Below are 14,451 nucleotides of genomic sequence, written 5' to 3' on the forward strand. Positions count from 1 at the left end.
GGCCTGAACAGATCAGCAAAGTTATTTCCCATGGTAGGGGATTCTAGGACAAGAGAGCACGACTTCAGGATTGAAGAACGTCCATTTGGAACTGAGATGCAGAGAAATTACTTTAGTCAGAGGGTGGTAAATCTGTGGAATTTGTTGCATGAGCGGCTGTGGAGGCCAAGTCATTGGCTGTATTTAAGGCAGAGATAGATAGGTTCTTGATTAGCCAGGGCATCAAAGAGTATGGGGAGAAGGCAGGGGAGTGGGGATGACTGGAGAAATTGGATCAGCCCATGATTGAATGGTGGAGCAGACTCGATGGGCCAAATGGCCTACTTCTGCTCCTATATCTTATGGCCTTATGGTCTATTCAGGTCAGATTACAGAACAGAACCTGATGACATTGACATGTGCCACCTTTTCTCATTCCTGTATTATGGAATAATGTTGAACATATATTTAAGAATCAACATTTTTGGAATGAGTTTATTAAAAGATATTGCACAATCAAGTTGTTTCCGTCCCTCAGTATAACTACATAACCACCATGTATGTACAGGTTCTAATGCGTATGGCAATTGTGAAAATGCCAAGATAAGAGGCTGAAAATTAAAACTCTCAAACTACTGATTTGGTGATTAAAGCCAATAGTTAACTGGTTCTGCAGTTTGCATTGACATATTGGTATAGTTATGTGTGTACAGAGCAACCCAAATCCCTCTCTGATGGGTCCATATCCATTTCTTCTCACTTGCCGCCCGGTTGTGAGGAACCATGGTGGATCTCCGGGGTGTAAGTCAGGAGCACTATCATCACCCACAAATGCAGCAGCACCTACAAGAGAAATAATCTTTTAAATAATCTTTTCACCAAACTAGTATCATCACCCACAAGTGCAGCAGCACCTACAAGAGAAATACTCTTTTAACCAAACAGGGTAAGGAAATGTTGAGAGAAGCATCTACTCTATGATTTTGAGAAAATCAGAGAGTTTCACTAACAATCAGTTTTCAGTAGTTTGGGCTGCAGGATTTATTAGTGGCCTCTTCATCATTCACACCCTGTAGCTGTGTCAAACCCAACAGGCCCATATAAAATCCAGCAAAAAGCATTAAGAGAGCTATGAGAAGGGAAAAGATGAAATGTGAGGGCAGTTTAGCCAATAATATAAAGCAGGATACCAAAAGTTTTTACAGTTATATCAAGAGTAAAAAGAAGGTGAGATTTGATATTGGACCACTGGGAAATGATGCTGGTGAGGTAGTAATGGGGGACAAAGAAATGGCCAATGAACTTACTGGGTATTTTGCATCTGGCTTCACTGTGGAGGACACTAGTAGTGTGTCAGAGGTTCGTGAGTGTCAGGGAGCAGGAGTGAGTGCCATTGCTATTACAAAGGAAAAAGTGCTAGGCAAACTGAAAGATGGTAAGGTGGATAAGTCAGCTGGGCCAAGTCTTGAGAGAGGTTGCTGAAGAGATAACGGATGCCTTGGTCATGATCTTTCAAGAATCACTTGATTCTGGCATGGTCCCAGAGGACTGGAAGATTGTAAATGTCACTCCACTCTTTAAGGAGGGAGGAAGATAAAAGAAAGGTAATTATAGGCCAGTTAGCCTAACCTCAGAGGTTGAGAAAGTCTATTATTAACGATGAGGTTTTGAGGTAGTTAGAGTCTAATGATAAAATAAGCCAAAGTCAGCATGGTTCCTGTAGAGGGAAATCTTGCCTGACAAATCTGTTAGAGTTCTTCGAGGAAGTAACAAGCAGGGTGGACAAAGGAGAGTCAGTGGATGTCATTTACTTGGATTTTCAGAAGGCGTTTGATAAGGTGCCACTCATGAGGCTGCTTAACAAGATAAAATCCTATCTTAGATACTGGCATGGATAGAGGAATGGCTGACAGGCAGGAAGCAATGAGTGGGAATAAAAGGGTCCTTTTCTGGTTGGCTGCCAGTGACTAGTGGTGTTCCTCAGGGGTCAGTATTAGGACCACTACTCTTCACATTGTCAATGATTTAGATAACGGAATTGAGGGCTTTGTGGCAAAGTTTGCAGATGATACGAAGATAGTTGGAGGGGTAGGTAGTGCCGAGGAAGCAATGTGATTGCAGCAGAATTTAGACAAACTGGAAGAATGGGCAAAAATGTGGCAGGTGGAATACAGCGTTGGGAAATGTATGGTAATGCACTTTGGTAAAAGAAACAACTGTGCGGACTATTGTCTAAATGGGGAGAAGGTTCAAACATCAGAGGTGCAGAGGGAGTCCTCGTGCAAGACTCCCAGAAGGTTAATTCACAGGTTGAGTCTGTGGTAAAGAAGACAAATGCAACGCTGGAATTTATTTCAAGGGGAATAGAATATAAAAACAAGGAGATAATGCTGAGCCTTTATAAGACATGAGTCAGGCCTCACTTGGGAGTATTGTCAACAGTTGTGGACCCTATATCTTAGAAAGGATGTGTTGTCATTGCAGAGTCCAGAGGAGGTTCACAAGGATGATTCCAGGAATGAAAGGTTAACATATGAGGAGCATTTGGCAGCTTTGGGCCTGCACTCACTGGAATTTAGAAGACTATGGGGAGATCTCAATGAAACCTACTGAATGTTGAAAGGTCTAGATAGGGTGGATGTGGAGATGATGTTTCCTATGGTGGGGATATCCAGAACTAGAGGGCACAGCCTCAAAATTGAGGGGTGACCCTTTATAACAGAGGTATGGAGGAATTTTTTTAGCCAGAGTAGTAAATCTATGAAATGCTCTGCCACAGACTGCGATGGAGGCCAAGTCCGTGGGTATACTTAAGGTGGAAGTTGTTAGTTCCTGATCAGTCAGGGCATCAAAGGATATGGCGAGAAGGCAGGTGTATGGGGTTGAGTGAGATCCAGGATCAGCCATGATGGAATGGCGGGGCAGACTCAATGGGTTGTATGGCCTCATTCTGCTCTTATTTCTTATGGCCTGATGGTCTAAATTGAATCCTGTAGTGTGATTTTAATACAGATTTAAACTCACATCTTTTTCCTTTAAGTTAGTAGCCAGCACTGTGAATCCAAACAAAAAGTGACTGAACCTGTCTGCAATGAGCAGGTAATCGGCAGGGTAGATTTTAGTCAGAACAGACTTTATCCTTCCTCACACTCAACTGTCCAAACGTGGAGACAAACGGAACTTCTCTCACCAGTTGTACCTTCCTCAGTAATGAATTCCAGAGCATTGTGTGTTGGTACGCTGAACAATCTAATATCACAGCACTTCAGGATCATTAGTATTGAATTCCCCAGTTTCAAACACTTGTCAATTTATAACTAATAACAGACTACACCTGTGCAGCTATGCCGAAATGTTGCTGTGCAGGACAACCTCATTTCCCGTGTCCTTCAGTGCAGAATGCTGGGAAACAGAGACCAGAATGGACATATAGCTACTAACAGGCTGAGGGAAGATTTGATGGAAGTTTAAAAGATTATGAAAGGCAGAGAGTAGACAGACAGTATTTTTTTTCCCAGGCTAAAAAGTTATAATATCAGAGGGCATGCATTAAAGGTCAGAGAGAGTAACCTCAAAGGAGATCTGAGGAGTAATGTTTTTACAAACGGAGAGTAGTGAGGTGCCTGGAATACACTGCCGAGGTGGGGTAGAGGCAGATACACAGAGACTTTTAAGAGATGTTTAGATAGGTACATGAACGTGAGGGAAATGGAGGGATATCGAGATTGTGTAGGCAGAAGGGATCAGTTTAATTGGCCATTTGATCACTAATTAAGTTGTTTGGTTGGGCCGAGGGGCTTGTTTCTGTGCTGGACTGTTCGATGCTCTATGTTCTAACCCTCGGTTTAGCAAGACTGCAATAAAAGAGTGATATTTAAAAAGAGCATTTAGAATTTATCTCACTCTCATTTTTGCCTTCAGTCAGCAGCTCAAGAGAATAACTCATCATTCACTCAGACAGACAGACCATGAAGAGGGTTGACACAACCCGGCCTGACGGGAATCCTTCAGACTTCTTGGGAGCCAGCACCGAGGGTGAACACATCAGCCTGTGGTTTATGCAGCTGCATTTTCAGATCAGATTTTTCAATCTCCATTTCATTCAGTGTGACATCAGCAGCAGGAACATCGATGAAGAGTTCAGTGGAGTTAGAATATTTGTTGTTGTGTGAACCCCCCCCGGTTCAGTGTAGACAGAGCAGTTGTTGTGTAACCACCCCCCACCCCCCCGGTTCAGTAAAGACAGAGCAGTTGTTCTGTGACCGCCCCCCCCCCCCAGCGGTTCAGTGTAGACAGAACAGTTGTTGTGTGACCCCCCCCCCCCCCGCCCCAGTTTAGTGTAGACAGAGCAGTTGGAAATGCAGGTTTGAACTCAGTGTGGTATTAAAGGTTTTCCGTGGTGCTATTAACTCATTGGCCTGGCAGAGACCACTAATTCCAGTAGACGCTTTAAGCTAAGTCAAACCCTAAGCACTATGACATACTATAATACTTCAGTCATACATTGTAACCGGTAAAAGAATAAACTCACCATATAAATAATTACAAATACCCTTGCGATTGGATATCGCCTCAGAAAAATTCCTAACCGGATGCTGTGAAAGACATGAGGTGTTATTTCGAAAGCCATCAATAAAATGAAAATAAAATATTAAATCACCTTATGAAATATAAAATTCCAATCAAATGTGTACAAAAAGTACACAATTACTGCAGATTCAGTAAAGAAAATGTTAGAACAAACAGTTAGCAGCAGACACTTACCTGAATCGATCAATTGTATTTGCAGCTTTGCGAACTTTGCCATACATTCCTACTGAACCGTCTGGTTCACCAAAAAGAACCGGGACGCTTCTCAAACGAGCACCTAGTTCAAGTACAACTTATTCATTAAAATATTTCAGCAATTCAGACATTTGTGTCTTTTTTAAAGAAAGCAAAACTGAATGGAAATGTGAGTGAGATCTCCATGGACCAAGGGTGATCATTGATTAACGGCACAGTGCACCAGTACAACAGGCCACCCACTCTGAGTCACCAACATAATGCAGCTATGATGTCCTGTGTAGGTGAAATGCTGGTGCTGCTCCCCAGTGTCAGCTCAGTGCAAGACAAGCTGGACTGCCTTTGTCTGCAGCTGCTCTTACACAGGATGAGGAACTCTATGGGCTCATTCTTGCAGAAACGTGGCCCCAGGACAACATCCCACACACCATCAATCCACAGGCCATGACACTCCGGGACTTGGGATACATTACTATCATTTTATCGGTTTTTTTGTAACTTCTTTTCTGCTGTCATAATCATCCATGCTGTGTGATAGAAATACAATAGTAAATTTAACTTCAGTGAACTCAATTACAGATGCTCGCCTTGCAAGTAAATTAATTCAAACTAAGGGTTTAATATTAACCTTAGGGTTGGCACGGTTGTATAGCTAATAGTGTAACACTTCACAGTACCAGTGATCACCAAACTGGGATTTAGTTCCTGCCGCTTGTATGGTCTCCCTGTGATCAGTCCGTAAGGACCTTGTACGGTCTCTCTGTGATCGCACTGTAAGGACTTTGTACGGTCTCTCTGTGATCACGCCATAAGGACTCTGTACGGTCTCTCTGTGATCATGCTGTAAGGACTCTGTACGGTCTCTCTGTGATCACGCCATAAGGACTCTGTACTGTCTCTCTGTGATCGCGCTGTAAGGACTTTGTACAGTCTCTCTGTGATCAGCCTGTAAGGACTCTGTACGGTCTCTCTGTGATCACGCTGTAAGAACTTTGTACGGTCTCTCTGTGATCGCGCTGTAAGAACTTTGTACGGTCCCTCTGTGATCAGGCTGTAAGGACTCTACGATCTCTCTGTGATCGCGCTGTAAGGACTTTGTACGGTCTCTCTGTGATTGCGCTGTAAGGACTTTGTACGGTCTCTCTGTGATCAGGCTGTAAGGACTTTGTACGGTCTCTCTGTGATCGCACTGTAAGGACTTTGTACGGTCTCTCTGTGATCGCGCTGTAAGGACTTTGTACGGACTCTCTGAGGTCGCGCTGTAAGGACTCTACGGTCTCACTGTGATCGCGCTGTAAGGACTTTGTACGGTCTCTCTGTGATCACGCTGTAAGGACTTTGTACGGTCTCTCTGTGATCGTGCTGTAAGGACTTTGTACGGTCTCTCTGTGATCGCGCTGTAAGGACTTTGTACGGTCTCTCTGTGATCAAGTTGTAAGGACTTTGTACGGTCTCTCTGTGATCAGGCTGTAAGGACTCTGTACGGTCTCTCTGTGATCACATTGTAAGGACTTTGTACGGTCTCTCTGTGATCGCACTGTAAGGACTTTGTACGGTCTCTCTGTGATCAGGTTGTAAGGACTTTGTACGGTCTCTCTGTGATCAGGCTGTAAGGACTCCGTACGGTCTCTCTCTGATCACGTTGTAAGGACTCTGTATGGTCTCTCTCTGATCACGTTGTAAGGACTTTGTACGGTCTCTCTGTGATCGCGCTGTAAGGACTCTGTACGGTCTCTCTGTGATCACGTTGTAAGGACTCTGTACAGTCTCTCTGTGATCACGTTGTAAGGACTTTGTACAGTCTCTCTGTGATCAGGCTGTAATGACTTTGTACGGACTCTCTGTGATCGTGCTTGTAAGGACTCTGTACAGTCTCTCTGATCGCGCTGTAAGAACTTTGTATGGTCTGTGATCACGCTGTAAGGACTCCGTACGGTCTCTCTGTGATCGCACTGTAAGGACTCTACGGTCTCTCTGTGATCGCGCTGTAAGGACTTTGTACGGTCTCAATGTGATCGCGCTGTAAGGACTTTGTACAGTCTCTCTGTGATCAGCCTGTAAGGACTCCGTACGGTCTGTCTGTGATCAGGCTGTAAGGACTCCGTACGGTCTCTCTGTGATCGCGCTGTAAGAACTTTGTACGGTCTCTCTGTGATCGCGCTGTAAGGACTTTGTATGGTCTCTCTGTGATCACGCTGTAAGAACTTTGTACGGTCTCTCTGTGATCGCGCTGTAAGAACTTTGTACGGTCTCTCTGTGATCGCGCTGTCAGGACTTTGTACAGTCTCTCTGTGATCAGGCTGTAAGGACTCTACGATCTCTCTGTGATCGCGCTGTAAGGACTTTGTACGGTCTCTCTGTGATCAGGCTGTAAGGACTTTGTACGGTCTCTCTGTGATCGCACTGTAAGGACTTTGTACGGTCTCTCTGTGATCGCGCTGTAAGGACTTTGTACGGACTCTCTGAGGTCGCGCTGTAAGGACTCTACGGTCTCTCTGTGATCGCGCTGTAAGGACTTTGTACGGTCTCTCTGTGATCACGCTGTAAGGACTTTGTACGGTCTCTCTGTGATCGTGCTGTAAGGACTTTGTACGGTCTCTCTGTGATCGCGCTGTAAGGACTTTGTACGGTCTCTCTGTGATCAAGTTGTAAGGACTTTGTACGGTCTCTCTGTGATCAGGCTGTAAGGACTCTGTACGGTCTCTCTGTGATCACGTTGTAAGGACTTTGTACGGTCTCTCTGTGATCAGGCTGTAAGGACTTTGTACGGACTCTCTGTGATCAGGCTGTAAGGACTTCGTACAGTGTCTCTGTGATCAGGCTATAAGGACTCTGTACGGTCTCTCTGTGATCACGTTGTAAGGACTTTGTACGGTCTCTCTCTGATCACGTTGTAAGGACTTTGTACGGTCTCTCTGTGATCAGGCTGTAAGGACTTTGTATGGTCTCTCTGTGATCAGGCTGTAAGGACTCTGTACGGTCTCTCTGTGATCGTGCTTGTAAGGACTCTGTACAGTCTCTCTGATCGCGCTGTAAGAACTTTGTATGGTCTGTGATCACGCTGTAAGGACTCTGTACGGTCTCTCTGTGATCGCGCTGTAAGGACTCTACGGTCTCTCTGTGATCGCGCTGAAAGGACTTTGTACGGTCTCTCTGTGATGAGGCTGTAAGGACTCTACGATCTCTCTGTGATCGCGCTGTAAGGACTTTGTACAGTCTCTCTGTGATCGCGCTGTCAGGACTTTGTACGGTCTCTCTGTGATCGCGCTGTAAGGACTTTGTACGGACTCTCTGTGATCGCGCTGTAAGGACTTTGTATGGTCTCTATGTGATCACGCTGTAAGGACTTTGTACCGTCTCTCTGTGATCAGGCTGTAAGGACTTTGTACAGTCTCTCTGTGATCAGGCTGTTACGACTCTGTACGGTTTCTCTGTGATCACGTTGTAAGGACTTTGTACGGTCTCTCTGTGATCGCGCTGTAAGGACTTTGTACGGTCTCTCTGTGATCGCGCTGTAAGGACTTTGTACGGTCTCTCTGTGATCAGGCTGTAAAGACTTTGTTCGGACTCTCTGTGATTGCACTGTAAGGACTTTGTACAGTGTCTCTGTGATCAGGCTGTAAGGACTCTGTACGGTCTCTCTGTGATCAGGTTGTAAGGACTCTGTACGGTCTCTCTCTGATCACGTTGTAAGGACTTTGTACGGTCTCTCTGTGATCAGGCTGTAAGGACTTTGTACGGTCTCTCTGTGATCAGGCTGTAAGGACTCTGTACAGTCTTTCTGATCGCGCTGTAAGAACTTTGTACGGTCTGTGATCACACTGTAAGGACTCCGTAGGGTCTCTCTGTGATCAGGCTGTAAGGACTTTGTACGGACTCTCTGTGATTGCACTGTAAGGACTCTGTACGGTCTCTCTGTGATCACGTTGTAAGGACTTTGTACGGACTCTCTGTGATCGCGCTGTAAGGACTCTACGGTCTCTCTGTGATCGCGCTGTAAGGACTCTGTACAGTCTCTCTGTGATCACGCTGTACGGACTCTGTACTGTCTCTCTGTGATCAGGCTGTAAGGACTTTGTACGATCTCTCTGTGATCAGGCTGTAAGGACTTTGTACGGTCTCTCTGTGATCGCGCTGTAAGGACTTTGTACGGTCTCTCTGTGATCAGGCTGTAAAGACTTTGTTCGGACTCTCTGTGATTGCACTGTAAGGACTTTGTACAGTGTCTCTGTGATCAGGCTGTAAGGACTCTGTACGGTCTCTCTGTGATCACGTTGTAAGGACTCTGTACGGTCTCTCTCTGATCACGTTGTAAGGACTTTGTACGGTCTCTCTGTGATCAGGCTGTAAGGACTCTGTACAGTCTTTCTGATCGCGCTGTAAGAACTTTGTATGGTCTGTGATCACGCTGTAAGGACTCTGTACGGTCTCTCTCTGATCACGTTGTAAGGACTTTGTACGGTCTCTCTGTGATCAGGCTGTAAGGACTCTGTACAGTCTTTCTGATCGCGCTGTAAGAACTTTGTATGGTCTGTGATCACGCTGTAAGGACTCTGTACGGTCTCTCTGTGATCGCGCTGTAAGAACTTTGTACGGTCTCTCTGTGATCGCGCTGTAAGAACTTTGTACGGTCTCTCTGTGATCGCGCTGTCAGGACTTGGTACGGACTCTCTGTGATCGCGCTGTAAGGACTTTGTACGGACTCTCTGTGATCGCGCTGTAAGGACCCTACGGTCTCTCTGTGATCGCGCTGTAAGGACTTTGTACGGTCTCTATGTGATCACGCTGTAAGGACTTTGTACGGTCTCTCTGTGATCAGGCTGTAAGGACTTTGTACGGTCTCTCTGTGATCAGGCTGTAAGGACTTTGTACGGACTCTCTGTGATCGCGCTGTAAGGACTTTGTATAGTCTCTCTGTGATCAGGCTGTAAGGACTCTGTACGGTCTCTCTGTGATCACGTTGTAAGGACTCTGTACAGTCTCTCTGTGATCACGTTGTAAGGACTTTGTACGGTCTCTCTGTGATCAGGCTGTAAGGACTTTGTACGGTCACTCTGTGATCAGGCTGTAAGGACTTTGTTCGGACTCTCTGTGATTGCACTGTAAGGACTTTGTACAGTCTCTCTGTGATCACGTTGTAAGGACTTTGTACGGTTTCTCTGTGATCGCGCTGTAAGGACTTTGTACGGACTCTCTGTGATCGCGCTGTAAGGACTCTACAGTCTCTCTGTGATCACGCTGTAAGGACTTTGTACCGTCTCTCTGTGATCAGGCTGTAAGGACTTTGTACAGTCTCTCTGTGATCAGGCTGTTACGACTCTGTACGGTTTCTCTGTGATCACGTTGTCAGGACTTTGTACGGTCTCTCTGTGATCGCGCTGTAAGGACTTTGTACGGTCTCTCTGTGATCAGGCTGTAAGGACTTTGTACGGTCTCTCTGTGATCAGGCTGTAAGGACTTTGTACGGACTCTCTGTGATTGCACTGTAAGGACTCTGTACGGTCTCTCTGTGATCACGTTGGAAGGACTTTGTACGGACTCTCTGTGATCAGGCTGTAAGGACTCTGTACGGTCTCTCTGTGATCGTGCTTGTAAGGACTCTGTACAGTCTCTCTGATCGCGCTGTAAGAACTTTGTATGGTCTGTGATCACGCTGTAAGGACTCTGTACGGTCTCTCTGTGATCGCGCTGTAAGGACTCTACGGTCTCTCTGTGATCGCGCTGAAAGGACTTTGTACGGTCTCTCTGTGATGAGGCTGTAAGGACTCTACGATCTCTCTGTGATCGCGCTGTAAGGACTTTGTACAGTCTCTCTGTGATCGCGCTGTCAGGACTTTGTACGGTCTCTCTGTGATCGCGCTGTAAGGACTTTGTACGGTTTCTCTGTGATCGCGCTGTAAGGACTTTGTACGGACTCTCTGTGATCGCGCTGTAAGGACTCTACAGTCTCTCTGTGATCGCGCTGTAAGGACTTTGTATGGTCTCTATGTGATCACGCTGTAAGGACTTTGTACCGTCTCTCTGTGATCAGGCTGTAAGGACTTTGTACAGTCTCTCTGTGATCAGGCTGTTACGACTCTGTACGGTTTCTCTGTGATCACGTTGTAAGGACTTTGTACGGTCTCTCTGTGATCGCGCTGTAAGGACTTTGTACGGTCTCTCTGTGATCAGGCTGTAAGGACTTTGTACGGTCTCTCTGTGATCAGGCTGTAAAGACTTTGTTCGGACTCTCTGTGATTGCACTGTAAGGACTTTGTACAGTGTCTCTGTGATCAGGCTGTAAGGACTCTGTACGGTCTCTCTGTGATCAGGTTGTAAGGACTCTGTACGGTCTCTCTCTGATCACGTTGTAAGGACTTTGTACGGTCTCTCTGTGATCAGGCTGTAAGGACTTTGTACGGTCTCTCTGTGATCAGGCTGTAAGGACTCTGTACAGTCTTTCTGATCGCGCTGTAAGAACTTTGTATGGTCTGTGATCACGCTGTAAGGACTCCGTAGGGTCTCTCTGTGATCAGGCTGTAAGGACTCTGTACGGTCTCTCTGTGATCGCGCTGTAAGAACTTTGTACGGTCTCTCTGTGATGACGTTGTAAGGACTCTGTACGGTCTCTCTGTGATCACGTTGTAAGGACTTTGTACGGTCTCTCTGTGATCACGCTGTAAGGACTTTGTACGGTCTCTCTGTGATCAGGCTGTAAGGACTTTGTACGGACTCTCTGTGATTGCACTGTAAGGACTCTGTACGGTCTCTCTGTGATCACGTTGTAAGGACTTTGTACGGACTCTCTGTGATCGCGCTGTAAGGACTCTACGGTCTCTCTGTGTTCGCGCTGTAAGGACTCTGTACAGTCTCTCTGTGATCACGCTGTAAGGACCCTACGGTCTCTCTGTGATCGCGCTGTAAGGACTTTGTACGGTCTCTCTGTGATCGCGCTGTAAGGACTTTGTACGGTCTCTCTGTGATCGCGTTGTAAGGACTCTGTACGGTCTCTCTGTGATCAGGCTGTAAAGACTTTGTACGGTCTCTCTGTGATCGCGCTGTAAGGACTCTGTACGGTCTCTCTGTGATCACGTTGTAAGGACTTTGTACGGTCTCTCTGTGATCAGGCTGTAAGGACTTTGTACGGTCTCTCTGTGATCACGTTGTAAGGACTTTGTACGGTCTCTCTCTGATCACGTTGTAAGGACTTTGTACGGTCTCTCTGTGATCAGGCTGTAAGGACTTTGTATGGTCTCTCTGTGATCAGGCTGTAAGGACTCTGTACGGTCTCTCTGTGATCGTGCTTGTAAGGACTCTGTACAGTCTCTCTGATCGCGCTGTAAGAACTTTGTATGGTCTGTGATCACGCTGTAAGGACTCTGTACGGTCTCTCTGTGATCGCGCTGTAAGGACTCTACGGTCTCTCTGTGATCGCGCTGAAAGGACTTTGTACGGTCTCTCTGTGATGAGGCTGTAAGGACTCTACGATCTCTCTGTGATCGCGCTGTAAGGACTTTGTACATTCTCTCTGTGATCGCGCTGTCAGGACTTTGTACGGTCTCTCTGTGATCGCGCTGTAAGGACTTTGTACGGTTTCTCTGTGATCGCGCTGTAAGGACTTTGTACGGACTCTCTGTGATCGCGCTGTAAGGACTCTACAGTCTCTCTGTGATCGCGCTGTAAGGACTTTGTATGGGCTCTATGTGATCACGCTGTAAGGACTTTGTACCGTCTCTCTGTGATCAGGCTGTAAGGACTTTGTACAGTCTCTCTGTGATCAGGCTGTTACGACTCTGTACGGTTTCTCTGTGATCACGTTGTAAGGACTTTGTACGGTCTCTCTGTGATCGCGCTGTAAGGACTTTGTACGGTCTCTCTGTGATCAGGCTGTAAGGACTTTGTACGGTCTCTCTGTGATCAGGCTGTAAGGACTTTGTACGGACTCTCTGTGATTGCACTGTAAGGACTCTGTACGGTCTCTCTGTGATCACGTTGGAAGGACTTTGTACGGACTCTCTGTGATCGCGCTGTAAGGACTCTACGGTCTCTCTGTGATCGCGCTGTAAGGACTCTGTACAGTCTCTCTGTGATCACGCTGTACGGACTCTGTACTGTCTCTCTGTGATCAGGCTGTAAGGACTTTGGACGATCTCTCTGTGATCAGGCTGTAAGGACTTTGTACGGTCTCTCTGTGATGAGGCTGTAAGGACTTTGTACGGTCTCTCTGTGATCGCGCTGTAAGGACTTTGTACGGTCTCTCTGTGATCAGGCTGTAAAGACTTTGTTCGGACTCTCTGTGATTGCACTGTAAGGACTTTGTACAGTGTCTCTGTGATCAGGCTGTAAGGACTCTGTACAGTCTTTCTGATCGCGCTGTAAGAACTTTGTATGGTCTGTGATCACGCTGTAAGGACTCCGTAGGGTCTCTCTGTGATCAGGCTGTAAGGACTCTGTACGGTCTCTCTGTGATCGCGCTGTAAGAACTTTGTACGGTCTCTCTGTGATCGCGCTGTCAGGACTTGGTACGGTCTCTCTGTGATCGCGCTGTAAGGACTTTGTACGGTTTCTCTGTGATCGCGCTGTAAGGACTTTGTACGGACTCTCTGTGATCGCGCTGTAAGGACTTTGTACGGTCTCTCTGTGATCCAGTTGTAAGGACTCTGTACGGTCTCTCTGTGATCACGTTGTAAGGACTTTGTACGGTCTCTCTGTGATCACGCTGTAAGGACTTTGTACGGTCTCTCTGTGATCAGGCTGTAAGGACTTTGTACGGACTCTCTGTGATTGCACTGTAAGGACTCTGTACGGTCTCTCTGTGATCACGTTGTAAGGACTTTGTACGGACTCTCTGTGATCGCGCTGTAAGGACTCTACGGTCTCTCTGTGATCGCGCTGTAAGGACTCTGTACAGTCTCTCTGTGATCACGCTGTACGGACTCTGTACTGTCTCTCTGTGATCAGGCTGTAAGGACTTTGTACGATCTCTCTGTGATCAGGCTGTAAGGACTTTGTACGGTCTCTCTGTGATCGCGCTGTAAGGACTTTGTACGGTCTCTCTGTGATCAGGCTGTAAAGACTTTGTTCGGACTCTCTGTGATTGCACTGTAAGGACTTTGTACAGTGTCTCTGTGATCAGGCTGTAAGGACTCTGTACGGTCTCTCTGTGATCACGTTGTAAGGACTCTGTACAGTCTCTCTCTGATCACGTTGTAAGGACTTTGTACGGTCTCTCTGTGATCAGGCTGTAAGGACTTTGTACGGTCTCTCTGTGATCAGGCTGTAAGGACTCTGTACAGTCTTTCTGATCGCGCTGTAAGAACTTTGTATGGTCTGTGATCACGCTGTAAGGACTCCGTAGGGTCTCTTTGTGATCAGGCTGTAAGGACTCTGTACGGTCTCTCTGTGATCGCGCTGTAAGAACTTTGTACGGTCTCTCTGTGATCGCGCTGTAAGAACTTTGTACGGTCTCTCTGTGATCGCGCTGTCAGGACTTGGTACGGACTCTCTGTGATCGCGCTGTAAGGACTTTGTACGGACTCTCTGTGATCGCGCTGTAAGGACCCTACGGTCTCTCTGTGATCGCGCTGTAAGGACTTTGTACGGTCTCTATGTGATCACGCTGTAAGGACTTTGTACGGTCTCTCTGTGATCGTGCTGTAAGGACTTTGTACGGTCTCTCTGTGATCGCGCTGTAAGGACTTTGTACGG

General features: G+C 46.6%; 1 protein-coding gene across 2 annotated transcripts in view; it reads right to left on the reverse strand.

Annotated features, from left to right (window-relative positions):
- Nucleotides 1–446: 446 nt before the first annotated feature.
- golga5 (golgin A5) overlaps nt 447–14,451 on the reverse strand; it is a 94,177-nt gene continuing 80,172 nt past the window's right edge. For both annotated transcript variants that reach the window (XM_072274814.1, XM_072274813.1), the window contains exons 11-13: nt 4,744–4,846; nt 4,511–4,574; nt 447–822 (exon numbers count right to left, since the gene is read on the reverse strand). In XM_072274814.1, coding sequence (XP_072130915.1) covers nt 736–822; nt 4,511–4,574; nt 4,744–4,846 — 254 coding nt within the window. In that variant the 3' untranslated portion in view covers nt 447–735. The remainder of the gene's footprint in view (nt 823–4,510; nt 4,575–4,743; nt 4,847–14,451) is intronic.

The sequence above is a fragment of the Mobula birostris genome, chromosome 1, assembly GCF_030028105.1.
Source record: "Mobula birostris isolate sMobBir1 chromosome 1, sMobBir1.hap1, whole genome shotgun sequence".
Taxonomy (NCBI): domain Eukaryota; kingdom Metazoa; phylum Chordata; class Chondrichthyes; order Myliobatiformes; family Myliobatidae; genus Mobula; species Mobula birostris.